General features: G+C 36.9%; 1 protein-coding gene across 1 annotated transcript; it reads left to right on the top strand.

Annotated features, from left to right (window-relative positions):
* The first annotated feature begins 2,918 nt into the window (after positions 1-2,918).
* Positions 2,919-19,722, top strand: ANXA1 (annexin A1). Its single transcript, XM_059142413.1, has 13 exons — positions 2,919-3,089; positions 9,617-9,696; positions 9,791-9,899; positions 10,418-10,512; positions 11,339-11,452; positions 11,878-11,968; positions 12,208-12,287; positions 12,477-12,533; positions 14,414-14,507; positions 15,388-15,483; positions 16,739-16,797; positions 18,368-18,490; positions 19,366-19,722. Exons 2-13 carry the CDS (start codon positions 9,631-9,633, stop codon positions 19,417-19,419), a joined length of 1,038 nt encoding a protein of 345 aa, XP_058998396.1. The 5' UTR covers positions 2,919-3,089; positions 9,617-9,630; the 3' UTR covers positions 19,420-19,722.
* The last annotated feature ends 4,047 nt before the right edge of the window (positions 19,723-23,769 follow it).

Genomic DNA, 23,769 nt, shown 5'->3' with positions numbered 1-23,769 from the left:
GTAAAATTTAAAAAGTGTATATATTTTTTCTGTTGGGAATAACTGAGTATTAACCATCGTCATCACCCTAGTAACTCAGTCTGTGTGTGCACGTACGATAATTGACTATTGACATATCCAGAGGTAAAGGGAAAACCCATTTAGAACATTTTAAATGCCAACTAAAGCAATGTTTCCATGGACTGTGGACAGCAGGAGTGAAGAAGTCTGGATGTGGATAAAGTTTGGGATGAGTGAAATGCTGTTCTTGGTGATTCTGAATATATGTCTTTCTCCATATGAGAAGTAATGCATCCAACAGAGCCTAACATAAAGGGGTGCGAGGAAATCCCTTAGTAAACCAGATCTTTTGCTGGATGGAGTCTTAGGCATATACTTTTGCTCTGTTAACACATAATGTGTGTGAGAGACACCATATGTTGTCTCATTGTTTTGCTTCCTCTTCCCTATCAGGCCTACACTAAAGGAGTAAAAATAAATAGGCTTTGAAAATGTAACACATAGTGGTTGCTTTCTGCGATCTTTTTTTCTCTTTTCTTCTCTTCCTTTACTTTTTGGTGTCTCTCTCAGTAAAGTGAGCTGGAGCTGGTGACTCATCTTATAAAAGCAGCAGGAGTAGTGAGTCATGTCTCCAAGGCTGCAGTATGTGGCATTTCAAATGCAGAAAACATTTAACTCCTGATTATCCCTCAGCTGTTAATGCTAACATATGCTATGCTTTCTTTTATTTCCACAAACCCACTTGATTGTGTGGGTGGAGGAAGTTTCCAACAGATTACTAACAACAATATTCCTATATGATTACTGACTTTCGTTACTTTTTATATTTGGGAATTTCACTATCTTTTAGAGTTATAGCTGAAAGTTAACTTTGAAAAAAAATTTCTTCTTTTTGTTCTCAATTCTTCCACAAGGGCCACATCTATTGTTGCTATAAAGGTCAGCCAGTACCTTACAAATCCAGGGAGATAAAGCAATTCCTCTGGACTTGTGCTACTGGTAACCACAAAAACAAAACAAAATGAACCTATATGTTCCTCTTACGTTGTTGTATTTTAAAAAAGGCACATAGACTTTTTTCTTCCTTTCACAAGAGTGTCTCTGTTCAAAATTGTTCCAAATCTTCCATTACCAGAGTTAGGACTACAAATATACATACACAAATTTCATCAGTTATCTTTTCCTCTTTGCACCTGACTAAATAAATGTATTATTAGAAAGCTGGTCTGTGTCTTCTGTCAAAATGTAACGCAATAATATGAAACAACTAATTAGGTAGTAGCTAATTAATTCATTCAACACATACTTACGCTGGGTGCCGAAGATATAAATTGGCATTTTCTCAAATATTTAGATTAGCTGATCATCCTACGTCAGGATATGTTGACTTCATTGCAATTAGCATTGAGAATTTTAAAACTGATAATATTAAGAAAGTATTTTCATTGATTTTTGTAAAGCTTACACACGCACACACACACACGCACACACACTCACACACATATAGTAACATCTATATAATGACCTGAAATGTCTCTGAGGAAAAGAGGGAAAAGAACAAACCACTAAAATGTCCCATAAACGGAACCACACACTATGAAAGAGTTTATACCTCTACATAGTGCAATGGAAATACATAAAATTTTGTTAGGTTTTGTGAAGAATAAAATTGAATCACCTTTGAGGCTACCAAAACAAATTTCCCTTCTTTGTGTCAAGTAGGAAATTTCTTAAGGCACCCGTTTTGTAATAGCTTTATTAATCCTTTCACTTTACAGTTCTAATGCTCTGGTTTATGTTCAACTACTCTAGAATGTCAAGGGTGTATGCATGTCTATCTGTAACACTCATTCTATATAAAGAAATTACTATAAATAGGCCTTCTTCAAAGGCCAATACCTTTTTTGAATGTCATAATGATCATATTTCTAGCATTGATTTTGTTCACAATTTTGGGATGATCTGGAGCTTTATTTCTTTTACATTTCTAATTTATATCTACAAGCTATATGCAAGCACAATAAGTATTAATTTAATTTAATTTTGTTTTGTTTTGTTTTTAAGTAGGCTCTATGCCCAGTGAGGAGCCCAATGGAGAGCTTAAACTCACAATCCTGAGATCAAGAACTGAGCTGAGGTCAAGAATTAGATGCTCAATCAACTGAGCCACCCAGATGCTCCAAGAAATCTTTTATTTTAAGGCAGGAAAATGCTGGTAAAATATAGATAAAATGGGGTTGCCTATGTGGCTCAGTGGGTTAAAGCCTCTGCCTTTGGCTCAGGTCATGATCTCAGGGTCCTGGGATAGAGCCTCGCATCCGGCTCTCTGCTCAGCCAGGAGGCTGCTTCCCTCTCTCTCTCTCTGCCTGCCTCTCCGCCTACTTGTGATCTCTGTCTGTCAAATAAATAAATAACATCTTTAAAAAATATATGTAAATAAAAGGTAATCAGCACTGCAAGATGTTAAAATTTACAAAAAAAAATATATTATTTCTCAATTGTCACAAGAATTCTACTGTTTAGACAGCCTGGATAATATTACCCCTATTTTACAAAAAGTAGAAACAGATTCAGGGAAATTAACTATGTCCCCAAGATCACATAGTAATAAGTGATGGAGCTGGGGATTCAAGCTGAAAGGGTTTTCTTGGGTTTATATTGAAGTTTATACATTTTTCATTTCACAATCTGTTTAAAGAAGGGTGCCAATCATTGGTAACAGGATTGGGGTAGACAGTCCTGTGTTCTTGAAAACATACTGCATTCTATTTTTTCTGGAAAAAGTAGTGCAAACTAAAGAGGAAAAAGAAAAAAAAATCTGTCCTTCCGTTTTGTTTTTTTTTTTTCCCCTTTGTGCTGTCAGCTAGGAGTTGGTTTAGTGAATAGTTTTGCAAGACTTGTTTCACTTTGTTTCAGAGGAGGCTGAGCCACACATTTCAAACAAAGGGCAACCAATTACTAACTTCTGGTTGCTAGGTGTGGTCCCCTTTCAAACTCCATAAAATCAGAAGCACAAGGCTTCACTTCTAGTAGGAAACATTCACAGTTGAATCTCTCTTCAGTGCTTTGGAAGAAGTTGGGGAAAGAGGGTAAGTCTTAGCTTTCTTTTTAGTTAGTTTTGATTGTTTGGAAAACTTTTTCCATCCTGACGTTACATGTTACTGCTTCTCCAGGGTTTATGGCTGCCTGCATTTCGTTATGTTTTGATAAGTCTTTCTGTAAAATCACATTGGGTATTTATATTTTGGAAACCACAAAATCGTAATGTTTCGTTTTACTTAAGAAATACAGCTTTACAAATATGGACCGTTTGCTTAGTACTGGATTATTGTAGTGTTGAGGAGTTAGCATGGAAAAAAAAGGAAAGAATGTGTTTTCCTCCCCCGAGTTATACATTTCCAAGAGCTGTGTGGGTCTTACATGGAAATCATGATGGAGGTTGGATACTTAAGGGCAGTTAGCACAGAAGAGCAGAAGTGCCAGAGGTGGGTTTCAGGAAACGGTTTCAAAATAGCAGGATTTCTTAATTTTCTTTTTTGGTAAGAATCAAACAGACTCCGACCTCAGAGTGATAATCATGCCCTTTGTAATTAACATTTGAAATTACGTTATGTTTATTCTTGCAGCATAAATAAACAAGAGGATCCGCTTATTAATCATTTCATTTAAAGAGGGTGTGGCCACATTCTTATTCCTGTAGTCTGTGTCACAGACAGGCTTTTCCAGTGCTGCTCTGAAAACCTAAGGGGAAGGGAAATATTTTCTGGGTGGCATCAGATTAAGTTCTTCCTGTGAATGCCAGCTGGGTCCTCCAAAAATTATTCTGTTTAGTAGTATCTAGATTGTGAATGAGAACTTATGGCCATAAAACTCCCCAGAAAAGGACAAAGCAGATCTAAAGCAGAGTTTTTAACTGCTGTTCGATATATTTGCAGAAGTGAGAGAATTTGAATCATAATATAGCCAGCTAGTGTTCATTACAAGATTTCCTCCAAGACTTTTTCTCTTAGCCCATTTCAAATGTTAAATTAAATGTCCTGAAGTCTGACTTTTTAAAGCTAGTTTGATTAGGAAAGGTGTGCTTTTTCTTGCCTTGTTTATATCTAAAATTACACATGGACTTTGAAAAAAGAACATTCCCCTCTGCACCCCGGAATGTTATTTTGGTAGCTGGAAGAGAAGGCACATTGTAAGATGATTCAGATGTGGTAAAGTGCTGGTTTCCTGATTCTGAAAGGGCCTCCTCTCCAGAAGTTACAATACCACCCTGGCTTCAGGCCCAACCACAGGAGGTAGCCAGCCAACACCAGACTGATTTGGACAAAACAGTTTATGATAACATTATTCAGAGTTTCATGCTTCTTAAGTACCATCTCAATAAGAAGATCTGCAAAGGTTAATTTCTGTGTATGACCTTAGTTTGCTGAGTTGGTTGTTCTTAATCCTCTCTAGACCCTAGAGTTGTATTTGAAATCAGAGCTAAACAGCTAAACCAATGGAACTATTATTTTTCCGTGATTAAACCCAAAGTGGTTTTTAGAGTAAATGAGTTCATTTTTCTTTAAAATGGGATAAGATTTTATCTGAAAGATCAGAACAGATACAATTTATATAATATCTTCCTTAATTATGCTAATTTTCTTCACCTCCATCCACTTGAGGTGAAATTTAAGTAGACACTTCAGAGATCTCAAGCATTTTAGATACTGTTTGTTCCAACACGCTTACTTTTACAAATGAAGACCCCTGGAGAAGTTTAATGTTTTCTTGAGGCCATACAGTCCGTTAAAGAGAATCAAAATAGGGTTTAGCACTCCTCAGTACTTATTTTTATATCCTATAGTTATGAGAAAACTTTTGTTAAATGTATAGATATGTTTCCTAAGTAATTAGCACTGGTACACTGCTGATTGATTCAATAACACTTATTACCATAGTGAAATCCAGGGATTGGAGGAACCTAGTGAAGAGTGGGTTAGCTCTGCTCTCATGGTAATCCTACTGGGGAATACAGATAGGTCAATAGAAGGTAATTATCCAGAATGGTAGGGGCTAGTGCAGTAAAGGAAGAAGCCTTGGGAGAACACAGAAGCTCATCCAGTTGAGTGCTGAACCAAGGGGAGATTTCTGGAGGATGTGAGGACATCTATGCTGAGTCCTTTTAGAAGCAACATTTTGGCATAGGAGAGAGAATATGGAGGAAGAAATGGTATTCCAGATAAAGGAAACACCCTGTCCAAAGACCCAGAAACAAAATATTCATGAGACTACGTTTTGTAAAGTGGTTCTTCATAAGTCATGCTGCTGTATAGTCTAATTCCTTCTCTCACACAGGTAGGTGTGGAAAAGATTTGTGAAATGTACATTCAAGGGAAAAATGGAGTACACGCCAAATCATTGAAAAAAATAAACACCCGAGGGCTAGGGCGAACTCTGCCCCAGTCTCCATGGTTTCGCTCTTAATGAATTTGATTCTCAAGTGTGAGCTATTTAAAAATAACATTGCTGCCACTGTCTTTTGGTCATTAATTTAAAAGAATATGCAATCAGAAGGCATGGGTTTATGTATGACTTAATGCTTGCCACTTCCGTCTAAAACACTGCCAGGAAATCACACCATTTTTCCCAGGTAGAAAATGGGAAGAAGGGAGTTGTCTGATGCAAGGATTAGTTGCTGTGTAACTGATCATTCCAGATCATACTAGGAAGGCGTGAGAGGCCACAAAACTCAGCTTCTGTCAGATCTTGGAAGTGGTCTTTCATGAGGCCAAGAGAGATAGAAATTGTGATTAACAACAACAAACAAACACTTTTTGTAATCATTTTAATCATTCAGAAGAGCTGCAAGAATATTGCACAGAATTACCATATCCTTTATACCCAGATCCCCCCGTGGCTAATATGCCTCATTTGTTTTCGCCTCTTCCCCCTTCCACCCTCTCAATGTATTTTTTTCTGGAACATTTGAGAGAACATGACAGATATGATGTCCCTATGCCTCTAAATGACTTCTGTCTCTATATAGTAAAAAAACAAGGACACAACAATAGTGCAGTTTTAAAAAATCAGGAAACTAACTTTGATACAAGCCTTAGTTTCTCAAATTTCGAGTTGGTGCAATTACTAATGTACCCATTTCTGGAATGCCTTTATCTTCTAGTTTAGCAAGCATGGATACTGCATTCTGCCTATTATATTTTTATGTGTCTTACCCTCTTTAATTCCTTGCTGAATGAGGAAGATCTCTCTTCTGAAACATAAATATACAAAAAAAGACTCATCTCTAGAAAGTTACACATTTATGCACAAATAAATGAGATCGGTTGGCAGTGCACGTTCACAAACACATTTAGAAGAAACTCTGAAATATTAATGTCCATATAGGTCAACCTATCTATAAATGACCAATTTCATCTTCAAATTAGATGCTGTTAAGATCTGAGATAAACTTGGTTTCAGAGCTCATTAGTAGCCAGATTTTATATATATACATATATATATGTGTATATATATATATATGTATACATAGAGCCAAGGTATATTAATAAAATAAGCTCTTAATTACCTACTATAAACACTGCAACTAAAAAAAAAACAGAAAAAAAGAAGATCTTTTGTGAAGTCATAGAATTATCTAGTTTACTTTTTGAACTGTACAGTTCTATTTTCTAGGTCAAATTATTCTCTGAATAGTAATCGTATCTGATATTTGTATAACATGTAGCAGTCTATAAAGTATGTTTGGATATATTATTTATGTATAGTTAAGCCAAGTGTTATCTTTCTATTATTGAATAGGTTAATGCTGGTTTTTATGCAGAGGGTAATTACTGAAGAGACCGAATGGTTTAGCAATTCAATTTGGCCAAAAAATTTTTTGTTTTTAGGGAGTGTGTGTGCTGAGGTGGGTAGAAACAGAGGTGTATGGGGGCAGACTGGGGGAGGGGCAAAGGGAGAGAGAGAGAATCTTTAGCAGGTTCCACACCCAATGTGGAGCCTGATGGGGGCTCCATCCAACCCTTCTGTGGAGATCTCCACAGAAGCAGAAATCAAGAGTTGAAGGCTTAATCGATTAAGCCACCAAGGTGCCCCACTCCCTGCCTTTTTTTTTTTTTTTTTTTTTTTTTTTTTTTTTTTGGCCAAAATACTTCTGCTGTGGTATTTGCAAGGCTATGTTGCAACTGTTAAAGATTTCTACTAATATATGCAGTTGGCATTAAGCAATTAACTATTAGTACATGATAAAATCTCTTTCCTTCAGGGCAATTTCTTATATCCTACCACTATTCCTATGTTTTAAAGCTAAGATCTAGGAGCTATTATTTGGCTACATTGAGATTCTGTTTTCCTCTCATTGCCTTTCTGAGATGGTCTCTTCAGACTGCTTTTCTTCTCTAGGCCATGATTTTAGACTATCCAAATTGTTTCAGATGACAAGTTCTAGGAACTCAGAAGATATGTTACAAAGCTGTCTCCTCTGTAGACTCTGTTGTGTCATACAAATTATTCAGTCCCCTTATTTTTGTTGTTCTGTGTTATGTAAATAAACTGATGGATTATGTGAGCATTTTTTAGAAGTGAAAAAATGAAGGAGAGAAAAGCTTTCATAAAAATTATTTTGAAGTTGTGAGATTCATGTTTAAAATTATATTTGACAGTATTCTTAGTCTCTGGTCTCTTCTGAAGTTTTTGTTCTGTTTGGTTTTCTAACTGAAAAGAGTGGAAATACTGGAATGCTTATTTTGCTGATGGGAAAATACTTTTCTAAGTGACCAATCGCATCAGTCATTTTGAGGCTTCTACTTTACGAAGGTCATAGATGAGATTATAAAAATGGGAATTTCAACTACCAGAAACCTTGCCAGAAATTGCTAGACGTTCTGGATGCGCCAACTAAATAACTGGAAAATGAAACTCCACGTGCCAACAGCAATTGCACCAGATTACGACTGTAATGGGAACTAAAGCCTTGTGCAAAATTGTATATCATGACTTTACCTCAGGAAATAACTTCAAATTTATCAGTTGCGGGGGTGGGGTGGGGAGGAGATTACTTTAAATGAATGCACAATATATTGGTTCTTCTCACAGATGACAGAATAGTAATTTGAACAATCCCCTGATAATTAAGTGGAGATAGTTTCTGCTTTAGATACGATTTCCCTCACGTATTTAATCTCATTACTTGAAACTGAGGTTATTTTTCAGCAGGTGTGGCTGAAATACTTTGTCTGAACATGCTGTTCAGGGATCAGGTTATGAGTCTTACTCCTCATGATTCATTGACCTTCATATCAAGAATTTAAAACTACTGAGATTACCCTTCCAAACTCTTTTCAGATGTATTCACGGTCATAGTCTCTAGAGGGATAAACAAAAGGGTATGGAGAGATACATCGACCTTAAACATGGACTCCTAAAAACACATCCCCAGACAAAAAGGATCACTGGTAGCTTCTTTTGTGGATAAACCAGGGAACACGTTAGGTTTCAAACATGCTTCAGATCTTAAAAATATACATGATCGATTAAATAAAAATGCTGCTGAGCCATGATAGCAATTCAAAAAATTTCAAGATAGAGTTTGCCAAAAGGGGGCATCTATGTTGCAACCTTTACCCTGGTGCTTCCTGTGAGAACAAAGAACCCGTTACAAAATCCGAGTTTTTTTGTGTGTTGGGTGGGAAAATATGAACTAGTATTTAGGACGGCTCAACTAGGAAGCAATGTGAGTATAGCAATTACTCCAAGTACTGAAATAATCTTATATCAAGGAATGGAAAAGGAAACTGAATTATTTGAGGGAGAAATACCATATTCAGATGGTATTTCTGAATCTTTATCAAACTTCTTTAACATTTTGAGTCTGAATCTGAATTTTGAGACAGACAGCAGACTGCCACAGATGGTTTTTACCTCATAAATGTAAAACTTTCTGCTCTTTCTCTAGCCATTACTTTTCTTTAAGCCCTCACCAATCCTACACAGATTCTCTAAAGGTCTACAAGCAGTCTCCAATCTTTCATCCTGCCCATCTCTTAGCCATTCTCTATGATACAGGATAAGTGATCTTTCTGAAATATAAAAGGAATCATGCTGCCGTCTTTTTAGAAATCCATTCATGTTTTCTTAAAGCTTTGGAGATACATTTAGACTTCTTTGATTGGGCTTCTGTCAATATTTCTTGCTTTGGTAGGTTTCTTTCCGTGTCCCAAATATGATAACCTCCTCTCTGTTTTGTTCTCTTTAACTTTTCTGTCAGGTTAATCTTGACTCATTTCAAGAGAGGCTCAGATCAGCCAGCACAGCCTCTTAGCTTTTGTCTTTTCGCACAGGAAGCACACACTTGCTGAGACAAGGATGCTGTTTCAATATTTTCTGGCTAGGACTGAATATGCCAAGAAAGAGCCAACTGTCTGAGTGGAGGCTATGGGTTTCTGTTCCAGGGCAGGACCCTCCTTGTAAAAAGCTTACTTCTAGCATTTTGTTATGCTCCTAAAGTAATCCATAAGTAAGGTCAAGGCTACTCTGCGTCTTGTGTATGTGAGAGAGTAGGGTGATACAGATATATAGTCAGTTTGTGTTTTGTTATAGCATCTACCTGTTTTCTTTCCAGATCCTTCTTTCAAAATGGCAATGGTATCAGAATTCCTCAAACAGGCCTGGTTTATTGAAAATGAAGAGCAGGAATACATTGTAAGTCAAGTGACCATAAAATAACTTCGTTAAAGATCAGAATAGAAACTAATGAGAATGAGTGGACCTGACTCCATTTCTCTTTCATCCACAGAAAACTGTGAAAGGATCCAAAGGCGGTCCTGGGTCAGCAGTGAGCCCCTATCCTAGCTTCAATCCATCCTCGGATGTTGCTGCCTTGCATAACGCGATAACAGTTAAAGGTAAGTATGTCTTCCCCAAACAGTCCCCTCCTGGACGTTTCACAATGGCCATTTGAATGGCTATCAAAAAAGGGACATATGCGGTGGAAAAAGTATGTTTCATTTTGAAGATAAAAAAGATTTCTTTGTCAAACAAAGATGAATTTCTTTTCTCAGCATTTAGGAAATTTGGCCAAATCAGTACAATCTCTGTTGCAACGACTGATATTTTTACCAGCTCACTGCTAGCAGAAACTCACTGTGGAAATCAACTCTGCTCACATTTAGGGTTTCATTTGGGATCAAACAATGCAGCACAGAGGGCCAGGAATAATTTCCTCTTTCTTTCTCCTTCAAATGGCTGGAGTGCCATCTGAAATGCTTCCCTTTAATACTGCCTCTATGTCCTTGGGTTCTGTCACTTATGTTTTTTAGTTTTCTAGAACTTCATTTGGACCATCTTGGTAATGAATTATTTTATGTCAGTTATGGATGATGACGAAAATTGCTTTTAAAGCTTCATGGCCTTTTATTTCCAGGTGTGGATGAAGCAACCATCATTGACATTCTAACTAAGAGGAACAATGCACAGCGTCAGCAGATTAAAGCAGCGTATCTCCAGGAAAAAGGAAAGGTAGGCTGGAGTGGGAAACTTCGATATTCAATTTCAATTACATTTATGTCTAAGCATGAATTTTGAAGCTAGTTTTTTCAGTCTCTAACTCTGTGCTCCATTTACAACTAAGACTAGGATTACAGTATTTACCCATTTAATTGTAATCAATACTAGCAAATTTCTGGTTTCAGACATTAGCTGTCTTGGTTCTTTGCAGATGACTCCTCTAATGGAGACCAGTCTTTAACTTGAATATAACAAATATCAAGAGCACTGTTGGCAATAAGGACTGTGCTCAGACTGATGTGTGTTTTTTGCTGAAACTTAAAACAGCAATTTCATGTCTAAATGTATATCCCTATAATTCTACTTTAAAAGTAAGCTTTGTATTTTTTATACCAAAAATGGGTCATTTTTTTTTTTTTTTTAAGGAGTGCAGTTAGAAAATGATCTAAAGCCAATGTCTGATGTGAGCTTATTTGAGCAGTGCAAACTCCAAAGTCTGGAAAATCACTAATGCATTATTTTTAAGGCATTCTTACTTCTGTTTCTATCCATACACAAACCCCTATGTTTTGAGCTTTGTGATTTCCTCCTCCTGTAAAAGATCAAGGGAAACCTTAAAAAAATCCTTTTCAAGTTAACAATGAAGCCAGTACATTGCATTGTAATCACTCTATAGCTTAAAAAAAAAAAATGAAGCTAACATTCTAAATACCATATTTTGTATCTAAAAGTTGGCTGGATTTAGAAATCTTGATCCTAAAGGTTAGGTAACCCTATATGGCTATATCGCCCAGCATGTCTGTTATTAGAAGCCCTGACTCTAATCTTTTTGTTTTAGCCCCTGGATGAAGCTCTGAAGAAAGCCCTTTCTGGTCACCTCGAGGAAGTTGTCTTGGCGCTATTGAAAACTCCAGCCCAGTTTGACGCTGATGAACTTCGTGCTGCCATGAAGGTAAATAATCTGGGTGAAGCAAAATTCCTTTCCTGGGCAGAATGGACAGGTCAAGTCTCCTTATATGTCCTTGTTATATCCTTCTACCTAGTGCTGGCACACCGGTCAGCAGAAATAAAATAAGTGAGTAGCATGAATCACATGTTGATGTCGGCAGCTGTATGACTTGCATTCTCCTCGTGTTGTCTGTCACTGTACGGATTTCTATACATCCTTTTAGGTGTCTTTGTGCAAAGTAATGGCTTTAAACCCATTTTGTTTTTAGAGCAATATAATAGAGTTGATTGTGATTATTAAACATTGTGGATTTTTACTAAATACTATGGGAAATTTACTAAATGCTAGGTTCAAATGAATTCTGGGACCCATAAACTAGCAGACGCTTTTGAACAAAGTTTTTCTTGCATTTCTTTTTTTTAATTCAGGGCCTTGGAACTGATGAAGACACTCTGGATGAAATTTTGGCATCAAGAACTAACAAAGAGATCAGAGAAATTAACAGAGTCTATAGAGAAGGTACATTTCAATGCCCAACCATCCAAGTTACCTCAGTTGGAAACTAAATCTGATAATGCATTTCTTAAAATTGAATGTAGATGTTAATGATGGGGCTTTGGGGATTCTGCAGTGTATAATATTTCTTCATTGTTGGGCATGGGTCTGGCGCAGGCACGCTGTTACCGGACAGTATTCAAGTTGCTAGGGTGCCGATTTATCTCTAGTTTACTGCAAAATACGGTCTTCTCATTTCTCAGAACTGAAGAGAGATCTGGCTAAAGATATCACCTCAGACACATCTGGAGATTATCGGAATGCTCTGCTTTCTCTGGCTAAGGTATACCTCCTCTGGGTCAGGACATACCTCTTCCTTTATGAAGAGTAAAATGAGATTCTCTCTCCCTTGAAATAAGCACTTGAGTCTCTTTTTCTCAAAAAATATTATTTATCTGATTTTAAGGGAATTAAGCAAATCCTGTGATTACATGCTAGAAAACAACTTACCAGAGAATGGGATTTTTTTCAGGGTGACCGATCTGAGGATTTGGGCTGGAATGATGACTTGGCTGATACAGATGCTAGGGTAAGCAAGTGCTGCAAATACTCCTGGAGCCAACTTTCCTATGTTGGATGCGTCCTGAGCTAGCTGGGGTCACCACTTGATGCCTCTACGTGAAAGCTACGTGAAAGCAAATCTGAGGTCCTCTGGAGACCGATGGCCCCTAGCGTTTATTCCCTGAACGGTGCACACCATGTGTCTCCTGTGCTTGGAGAGCTCAAGAGAGAAAAATGTGGTCTTTATGCTTTTAAAAGATTTCATTGTCCACAAAGTAGGCAAGGATGGAAAGAAAAGAATGAGAATTTGATTTGTCATTCGTAAGGATCATTTTTTTGAGAAAACTCTGAATTTTTATCTTACCATGTATAAGAAAAGTAAGAACAATTTTTAAGTTAAGTAGAAAGAGTAGGCAAGCACATCGAACATTCTTTTACCAGTGAACAATGGACTGGTTTATAGACATTCAGTGTATATTGTAAAGGCATTCAGTGTATAAAAAAATTATAGTAAAGATACTATAATTATAAAAATTGTAATAATGTATTTATATACTTTCAAGTATATTGACACACATAGTTTTGGTGAGGTTGTTGGTTATTTATACACCAATCCATTGGCAATATTAGATAAACTGTGCCATTTTAGGGCCTAGATTTTCTGTTAAAGGTAAAAAAAAAAAAAAAAAGAAGGAAACAAACAAAATACCCAACTACTACTTGCATATGCTTCCCTCTTGGGATAGTACTGTATCTATAAATTCCTCACAGTGAGACAATAGGATAGAAACTCATGTGTCCATACCCCGTCACAGTGCCAGTATGCTACCTTTCACATAAAAGACATTCATTAACTTTCTGTTGAGTAAATGCATGCATTCCAGACGTTTGCTTAAAAAGTCCAAAATACCTTATGTCCATCAGAAGTTGGGCCATTTTAACAGAAACTGTGTAAGCATATAAAAAAAATACAAAAGTCAGTATTTGAATAATTGCCCATAATAAAAAAATGATTTTTATTTGCCTGTGACATTTCTGAAAGACGAACAGGGCTGCTAGATGTATATTTATGGAAGCTACGTGGATTAGTGTGGCCCAGGAGGATGACAGCAATTAACATTTCAAAGTTAACAGAGCATGCTTGTGGTCATAAGGCGAGGATTATCTTTTCCAATTACAAAAGAGGAAAGTCTGCAGTTTCATAAGGTTAAATTATTTATCTAAGAGTATAGAGCAACTAAGTTGCAGAGTCAGAATCTGAATCCAGAAATTTTAATATCAAAATTCAAGATCTAGGTTATGGTTGTATTACTGATGTATTAGTTACTTTGAACAATTAAAAAAAATTTTTTTAGAGGATCCCATGGAGTTGTCTTGATATAAAGCATCATCTGAAAGCAAGTTAATACAGCAAATACTTATTCTGCAAAAATATATTCAGTCTCTACTGTTTGCAGGGTTGCCTTAAGACATACTGTGGAAGATACTTGAAAACGAATTAAGGTCCCTATCTTTAAGGAACCTGCATTCTTGGCATTGCCTACTGTCATTGAACTAGACACACATGAAGCAGCTGCCTAGAAAATCTCTGAGGAGATCTGACATTCCTGTGCAGATATCAAGTCAGCAGACAGTCCGATGTTTATGTTTGTGTTTCTTTTTTCTTTTTTAAGATTTCATTTATTTATTTATTTGAGAGAGAAAGAAAGCAGAAGCACAGGGAGTGGCAGAGGTGGGGGAGAGAAGCAGCCCGTGGGCAGGGAGCCGGATGAGCAGGGAGTCCTAGGAGCGAGGGGATTGACGGACGGCTCGATCCATCCCAGGACTCTAGATTCATGACCCGAGCCAAAGGCAGACGCTCAAGCGACTGAGCCACTCAGGTGCCCCTATGTTTGTATTTCTTGGTAGGCTTTGTATGAAGCAGGAGAAAGGAGAAAGGGGACAGATGTGAACGTGTTCGTGACCATCCTTACCACCAGAGCCTATCCCCATCTTCGCCAAGGTAAGAAGAAAAATTCCTGAAAACCTTTTATAGTAGATGCAGTTTTCTTGAGGGCAAATCAAAGAAAGGAGAGAGACAAGCCTTCTTCAGTGTCACTCGTACCAAGTGGATGTAGTGCTCCTGACCCTTTACTGCTGTTTGTGCATTTGTCCAACTTTGTACGGCCACCATTCTGTAAGAGTTGAAACACGCTTTGTGACTTTGGCAGGCAGAACACTATTTAATTATCCTGACTATTTCTACTCCTCCCTAATATTTGGACTAGGTGTGACAAATATACACATACAACAGAATGAAATGACAATGAAGAAAAACATTAAACTCAAGATTACGTGGGAAACAAAACAAAACAAAACAAAAAACCAAAAAATAACAAAAGACAGAGATGCTCCCAAATCAAAAAGCACAAGAGTTCTGTCTTTCAAGCACTAGATTTGGAACCTTTCAGAAGCCAAGGCAAAGGGGACATCCTACTGATTACTTGAAGTTCATTATCTCATAATAGCACACTGATTTTTAAGGATAAAAGTAAGAGACATTTCCTGCACAGATCTTTCTATAAGGGAAGACCCATTTGGTACGGCATGTAGCTCTGAAGTAGTAAGTGTCATGCTTGTCAGTCACATGCCAGTTCTAATAAATGTCAGAACTTGCTAAAACTTCCCCAAAATATACAGGAGCACCTAAAATGGCCACATGAGTTACATTCCTAGGAGGAGATGACGTATCCAAAATATGCCCGGTTAAATGATTAGCTTTAAAATGTGTATTTTGAAATTCAGTCATCCAAAGGAATGCTTTGCGTCAGTCACCCTGATTTTGCTAGTTTGCTAGAGAACAGGATCCTTTGTACCTCTCTTAGTTTAAATGTCATATTCAGTGTTCCAGAAGTACCGCAAGTACAGTAAGCACGACATGAACAAAGTCCTGGACCTGGAGATGAAAGGCGACATTGAGAAATGCCTCACGGCTATCGGTATGTAGTCACGGAGGGGGGAGGCTTTTCTAACTTGAAACGGTCAATGCCGTCCCACAGTTAACAACAACAACAAACACAGGTGCCTGGGTGGCTCTGCTGGTTAAGCCTCTGACTCTTCATCTCACCTCAGGTCTTAGTCTGCCGGTCATGAGTTCAAGCCCCAGGTTGGGCTCTATGCTGGGAGTGGAGCCTCTTTAAAAATAAATGAATACACAAATAAAATTAAATTAAAAATTAAAAAAGCAAAAAACTAAGATATAATGAACTTGTGTTTTATATAGAGGGAATGTAGAAGATAACGACTATAAATTTAGCTAAAGCTATATAATGCCTTCTTAATATTACATTAAAATGTTATATTAAAGTAATATGTTTAATATAATATTTGAATATGTAATGTGATATTTATAATATTATAATAAAATAATAATTTTTCCAAAAGGTGGACAAGTGGGAAATACTTTCTGAGCATTTACGTATGCCAGGTGATCCACCAGGCTGGGCATGGCTCGGGGAAAAGTCAGAGTGGTCATTAAGAACATGCGGTTTGGAAATAAATAAATGCAGATTCAAATCCTGGTCTGTCACTTGCTGCTTGGGTCATCTTGGACAAATCCAGAGGGATTAGCTCAGTAGGTGTTCAGAATAAAAAGGCTTTATAGGGGTCCCACGCTCCCCCCATGACCTGGGAACCAATGTTCTAAAGCAGTGCTTTTCAAACAGGAAAGTGCACGTCAATCTCCTGGAAATCATCTGAAAATGCAGATCCTGAGTTAGCAGGTCCATAGTGGGGCCTTCAGATTCTGCATTTCTAACAAGCTCCCAGTTTGTATCAGTATGTTTGGTCCATGGGTCACACTTTGAGTAGCATGCCAGAGAATATTACTAATGGCTGTCTGTTCGTGTTTTATCTGTGAAGGAAAATCCTATTTCCCTTAAAAAAAATTCTTATTATGACATGAAGAAAGTATTTACTCTATGCCCACATGACTTTTAACACCTGCCAGTTTCCCCACTTCCAAGGGGAGTTGCCATTGAGTGGATTTAAGATAGAGGAGATAGCGATGTTGTCAGTGAAAAGATTCCTCAAGACCACCATCTGGAGAAAGCTTGTTATAGGCCCAATAGCCCCTATTAAGTGGGGGATGAGGAACTTCGAGAAGTGGAAAATGGAGTCTGGCTGGTAAAACTTTCACACGCATTTTTCTTCTTGTGTGGTGACTGTGTCCACTAAAGTGTGCTTGTCTTGCAGTGAAGTGTGCCACAAGCAAACCGATGTTCTTTGCCGAGAAGCTTCATCAGGCCATGAAGGTATAACATTCTATTTTCATGCTTCGCTGAGGGGTGAAATTATTGTTTATGGAGAGAAAAAGAGAAAACTTCGTATTGTTTGTAAACCACACTTATTTTCATATCTTCCTATTAAAAAGAATCACTGTTCCATTGAATGCAAGAGGCAATACACAGTTATTGGAATAAAATTCTGTCAGATTTGTTGTATTTTTTTTACAGTTAAGGTAATCAGGTGAGCCTGTCAATAATTTGTGGTTTTCTCAGTGTTTGCATAAAACCTGAGTCAGCAGAGAAAGTTCTGTACCTTTTCTTTGATTGCATGATTTTAGTAACCTACTTCCGCTAAGGTTGTGGGTTTTATAATTTCCTCCTTTCTAAGTTTCACTTGCCTTTTTTATTATTCTGTCATCCATGCCCTAGATTCATATTTCATTCTAAGATTTTAAAATGTCATTTTAATACAGAAGTGGAAGGTGTTATTGAGATAGATTTGCAATCCCACTTCAGCGACTTTTCCTTTTTTTTTTTTTTAAAGATTTTATTTATTTATTTGACAGAGAGAGATCACAAGTAGACAGAGAGGCAGGCAGAGAGAGAGAGGGAAGCAGGCTCCCTGCTGAGCAGAGAGCCCAATACGGGACTCGATCCCAGAACCCTGAGATCATGACCTGAGCCGAAGGCAGTGGCTTAACCCACTGAGCCAACCATGCCCCCCCCCCCCGCCCCACTTCAGCCACTTTTCATTTGAACTTTATTCTCTAGCATGCATCAGGTGCCACCTGTATGCAGGTATTGTGAAAAGTTATTAGGTAGTCTTTTTTTTTTCCCTTTGCAACTCCAAAATAAGGAAGCATCAAGAGAAAAAGTGGGGGGGAGAGGGAGAGAGAGCTAACCATTCAGTTAATGGAAAGAGTCCTTCTGAAATGATACATGATAGGCATCGTGTCCCCATGTGGTAGGCAGTGGAGTCCCAGACCTCATGCCTGCTGCTATCTAGGTGGGTAAGGACGAACACCTAGTATGACAGAAGAGCAGGAGGAATCAATGTCAACTTGCTGTCTGCTAAACGAAGACCTGAAACTTGAATAGGAGTTAACTAGATGAGAGCAGCTGTGGAAGAGCTGGAGGGAAAAGTTGGTCCAGGGGAGGAGTTAGCATGACTCTTCAAGATAATGAATGTAATGAGGCCGTTGGTGCAGAGTGGAGGAGGTTGTGGAATTAGGCAGGCATTGTAAACCCAGATAAAATGATTCCTTTTCAGCCTAAAACCAGCCAAAGACCATGGGGGGGTTTAAACAGATGGATTCAATGGTCAGATTGCAATTTAGAAGGTTCACATTATTGGTAATTTTTGAATAGTTTAGACCAAAAAAATCCTGGATGATGGAAGACAGTGAGGAGGTTGTAAAAGTTCTTACATACAGCTGATGCAGCAGTAGGTTTCCTGTTATTTTATTTCCATCTGTGTCGTGTGTGTGTGTGGGGGGTGTTTTAATGAATGAACAAAAGAGCTTCACATTCAGACCTGCCCCCGCTTTATGAAGAGTATGCTCTGAATATGACATTTACCAACACTGCTTTTAAACAGGGTTCTGGAACTCGTCATAAGACCTTGATCAGAATCATGGTTTCCCGTTCTGAAATCGACATGAATGATATCAAAGCATGCTACCAGAAGCTGTATGGTATCTCTCTCTGCCAAGCCATTCTGGTAGGTTGTGATTTTCATAATGCTGCCTCCACAAATGGCAGTCCTCTTTGCAACTTCTCCAGAGAAAAAGTCTGACTTACGTATCTGTGGATTTTATATGTAAAATTAATTCATAATATTAGGATATGTAATTTATAAGTAAATTGAACTTTGATTGGACCAGTGAAAAACTACACAGATTTTTCAGTAGCCATGGAAATACTTAGTTTCCCGTATATAAATTTAGCAACCAAAATATTTTAGTAGGGAGATATAGTGATTTATTTTGCAATGAATATCGATCAGAGATTAGAAACTTAATTTTCTAAGTTTTCCTTAATTTTGTTACACATAATGTGTTAAAACATGCATGTATGAATTTTCATTATGATGTTAAGAATAAAGAAAAAGACAAGTCAAGGTTTTTAAACTTATTGAAAGATTGAAAGATGACTATTTCAAGTTAAGTTGTCACTTACACTGGATAACTAAATCTACCAAGGAAAGGTGAGAAAATCACAGACTTATCACTTTCTCCCTGGTGAGTGAGTCAGATAGCCTTTACTATGATATGAAATTATGCTGTGTTAAGCTCACTCAATTCTGTGTGATATTTCATACTTGGAAAATAGTGGCTCTAATATACAGCATGTCAACATAATCTGAATCTTGAAAGCTACTGCTTTTTATATAATCATTGATTAATGAATATCAGTTATCTGCTATATTAATTATATTACTTAAATGATATTATAAAAGATCCTGGAGTTTGCATATTGTGATATATGTTCTATACCTGTTAATCTATAAATACACAATTCTTCTATAATTAAAAATACTTTATGTTGAATACGGTTTCAGATGGTATTAAGTATACTCTATTTCTTAACCAACAGGATGAAACCAAGGGAGATTACGAAAAAATCCTGGTGGCTCTCTGTGGAGACTAACATTCCTTTGATGATCGCAAGCTTCTTGATCAGAAGACTTTTAATCCTATCTTTTCATTCCATATCATAGACTTAAATGGGAAAGTTTTCTCAGCGGGATTACATTCTAGCTAAATGCTTTCTGAAAAATATAGCCTATAAATCATTTTTATATCACAACTCCATATAATAGAAGTTTTTTTAAAAAAAAAACAACAACTATATTTATCCCAAGCTATAAAAACCTCGTAAGCAGGTTGTTCTAGTAACATTACCTGAGAAAGATGTTTGTGCAGTAGAAAATAAAATGATTTTGCAGGACAATTGTGAATCATTGGTTCTCTATGTATGTATGTGTATGTGTGTGTGTGTGTGTATGTAAGGCAGTTGTTTAACTTTGTATCAAGGAAAGGAGCTTGAATCCTAAATTACAATAATTTAATGAAATTGATTTTGCATACTAAAATTACTAAGAAATTTTAAAATATTCACAGAGTTGGAAGATGGACTCCTTACATTGTATCACCTGGGTGCAGATAATTGAGAGCATGCCTGTGTCATAATGGATTTATGGCATTGGCATTTTAACAATTGAACATTCTGCTGTTTCACAAACCAGTGTGAAGACAAAATGATAAGAGCAATGAAAATTTCTCTCTTTTTAAAAAATGGTAGTTGCATGCTGAGTTTTCAAAGAAACTGTCAAGCTATTTCCAGAGTAGCTATACCGCTTCACTTTTCCATAATAAATGAATAGTTTCTCCAAAACCTTGCCAGCATTTGAAATTGCCACTATTTTGCATTTGATACTGTTTATTTTTTATTGTTAAGTTTTAGAGAATTCTTTTTATATTCTAGATAGTAGTCCTTTGTCAAATACATGGTTCACAAATGTTTCCTCTTAGTCTGCAGCTCGTCTTACTTGGTCTCTCTCAGAGCAAACACTTTAAATTTTAATGTGGTTCAGATTTTCAATTTTTTTTTCATTGACTGTGCTTTTGGTGTCCCATTTACAGACTTTTTACAGACCTTAATCTCTGAGAATTTTCTCCACTGTTTTCTCCTAAGTTTTATAGTTTTCCATTTAACATTTAAAGTTTGTGATCCATATTGAAGTAATTTCTGTGTGAAGTGTGAAACTTAGGTCAAAGCTCCTGTGGAACAATCATGATCGCTTGGGTCCTAATATATCAGCCAAATTGAAGCTGGCAGATATGCTGATTATTATAGCCTCTGAATTTTTTAGTTCTTTTGTTATTACATAAGGTACCTCCTTTGTGTGCTTGTTTGGTTGGAGAAGTACCTGAGTGGGAAATCAGAGGGCACCTGGGGCTGCTACATCGAGGCAGGATGAAATTATCAAGGTATTTTTATTAGCACTCTTCTAAAAAATAGGGTCAAGGTGGTATGAATATTTCTGCTAGCCAGGACTGCAACCACACCTCTTCCTCTTTCTAATTAACTTGGGAGAAGTTGCCTAAGTGAGTTACTATCTTTTTGGCTGCCTTTCACTCCTGTCCATTGACTGCTCCTTTCTGCTCTCCTCTAGATGATTCCGAAGACTTTATCATGCAGGTTCTCTCGCCTTCCAACTTATGGATGAAGTTAGTGGTAGAAGATGGGAGATGAGGAGAAGGTGCTAAATTATTTTATTATCAAAAACGAATAGGGGGTTCCTGACTATATTCCATACACTAGGATAGGTAAGCAGATACACAATTGCATAGTAGAGTAGTAAGTAGTGATATAAAGATAATTCTTAGAAGATAAAAATACATAGCTCTCCATGATCCATGCAAGGACAACAAAAAAAAAGGGTCATCTTCATTAAAAGGGAGCACTGCTCTGCAAAAGTCACTGCTAAGGGAATGAGAAGACAAGCCCAGGAGAAGGAGGAAATCTTTGCAAAATAAGTATCTGATAGAGGATTGATTTCCAAAGAACTCTAAAAACTCAATAGTAAGAAAACAGTCTAATTTTAAAATGAGCAAAAGATCTGAATAGGCACCTCCTCAAAGAAGATATAAAGATGGCAGATAATCATACAATGATACTTAACCTATCATTAGGGAATTGCAAATTAAAACAACAATGAGATACTAGTACACACCTATTAGAATAACCAAAATCCATTTCATGTGCAGCAGTGGGAACTTTGATTCATTGCTAATAGGAATGCAAAATAGAATAGCCGTTTTGGAAGACAATTTGGCAGTTTCTTACAAAATTAAAAGACAGTGTTATTGTAAAATTCAGCAATGACCTTGCTAGGTATTTATTCAAATGAGTTGAAAACTTATGTCCATACACGAACTTGCACGCAAGTGAATACAGTACTTTTGTTCATAATTTTCTAAACATGGAAGCAATCAAGCTATCTTCTAATGATTAAAAAAACCTGTAGTACATTCATACACCAAAATATTAGTCACCCATCAAAAAAATTACCAGCGAGACATGGAGGAAAAGACATGGATGAATCTTAAGCACATATTGTTCAGTGAAAGAAGCCAGTTGGAAAAGGCTGCACACTATATGACTCCATCTATAAGATGTGATGAAAAAGGCAAAAGTATAGGGACAGTAAAAGATGAGTGGTTGCATAAGAGATTAGGGTGAGGAAGGAAGCGATGAACAGGAGAATCACAGGACATTTTTAGGGTAATTAAAATATTCTGTATGATACGGTAACGGTGGATCTATTATGCATCTGACAAAACCCAGAGAACTTTACAACCTACAGAAATGTTCAACATACCACAGACCACTCAATCTTGGATTTTGGTTAGTAACAATGTATCAGTATTGGTTCATCAATTGTAACAATGAGCCCCAGTTAGTAGGAGCTAAGACAAGATGTTATAAAGAAAACTAAGATAGAGATAGGGTGTTTGGAACTCTGCATAATCTGTAAACCTGAAAGTGTCCTAAAAAACAAAGTTTATGAAAAACCAGTTCTCAACTTTTGAAGCTTAAAATAAGTCCAGAGGCAAAGAACTGTGCATAAGATGACAGCATAATGTAATGATTATTAATAAAGACACATATGAAATATTTTAGCAAAATAGGAAATAGGCAACAGAACTGGGGTAAAAGGTAGAAAATAGGGAATGCCTGAAGAACAAGTGGTATTTCATTTTGTTGAAAGATTAAATGAATACATTTGCTTATCAAGCATCTTTCATCGTTAAAAACTATTTTTAGTGTTTAATTTTCTTTTACTTAGTCCTCAGGCAAATCTGTGAGGGGGGTGTTATCTGCTTTTTATGGATGAGAAATCAAAAGTTCCCAAAGGTCATCTGACTTGCCCAGGTTCACACAGTAGATGAATGAATGAATGTGAATTTGAGCACAGATCTCCTGGCCTCAGATCCATCTTACTGAAGTTATCTGTGGGAAGAAAGGCCAAAGAACGAGCGAGACTGAATGAGAAACTACTTTGGAAGCTATGTTTTTTGACAAAGATGTTATTTTAATAATAAGTAAAGATAAGAACATCTTCTTCTGCTTACAGTGATATTTGTGTGTGTGTGTATGTGTGTGTGTGTGTGTGTGCGAATCTACTTCACAAGGCCATGAAAAGCAATTTATTCACTGTCAATTTTTTTTTTTTTTTTGATAGCTCACTTCCCTTCAATGGTTAGGTTTAAAGGAAAAAAACGATTGGAGATATAAATGTCAACTATTAGTTTTAAGTGTATTTATTGTCAGGATTTGATTGACAAAGAGAAAGAAAAAGATGACAAAACATCTCAGGTTCCATGACCAGACACTGAAATTAAACACGATGCTAAGAAATCAGTTTTTCCATGTGGATAAGATAGTCCTCTTGGTAAACCATGGTATAGGTTAAACCTCTGACAATATTATATAAAATGGTTAAACTCTAGGAAAACTCCTCATTCCCTCCATTTGTTTCTAACTCACACTAAGACTTCAGCTCTGTGTCAGGACAGCAGTTCTTCCAAACTTTCCTTGAAACTCGAAATCGTGATCTGGCCTTCCGCCTCAGTGCTTCTGTAACACTGGATTACAGTTGCTGGCTCAGTTGTCCTTTCCCTCTCTAAGCTTCTGAAGGAGAGGGGCTGTGTTTGTTTTATTCACTTCCGGTTTTCTCGAACCCTACCCAGTCCCTAGTAGATAGCATACACTTAAATATTTAAATTTGTAAATAAGTAAACAAACACATAAAACAGGTAGCCAGCATTTTGCATTTGCCAAAAAACCTTCCATTATCCCTTGTTGTCTGATAACGTGAATTTTTGTAAAGCTATAGTGATTTTGTTCACACACACACACACACACACAACACTTGCTGAGTCTGGCATGGATGAGTAGAAACTATATACTACTAGCGATAACTTTCTCAAA

Source organism: Mustela lutreola, chromosome 12, assembly GCF_030435805.1.
Source record: "Mustela lutreola isolate mMusLut2 chromosome 12, mMusLut2.pri, whole genome shotgun sequence".
NCBI classification, from domain to species: domain Eukaryota; kingdom Metazoa; phylum Chordata; class Mammalia; order Carnivora; family Mustelidae; genus Mustela; species Mustela lutreola.
The sequence above is the reverse complement of the archived record's forward strand: the minus strand, read 5'-3'. Positions and strand labels throughout refer to the sequence as shown.

Excerpts from the sequence above, each read along its gene's own strand:
- ANXA1 (XM_059142413.1), top strand. The coding sequence starts at position 9,631 with ATGGCAATGGTATCAGAATTCCTCAAACAGGCCTGGTTTATTGAAAAT. Across the intron at positions 15,484-16,738 it reads GAAATGCCTCACGGCTATCG|TGAAGTGTGCCACAAGCAAA; the intron begins GTATGTAGTCAC and ends CTTGTCTTGCAG. Across the intron at positions 18,491-19,365 it reads CTCTCTGCCAAGCCATTCTG|GATGAAACCAAGGGAGATTA; the intron begins GTAGGTTGTGAT and ends CTTAACCAACAG.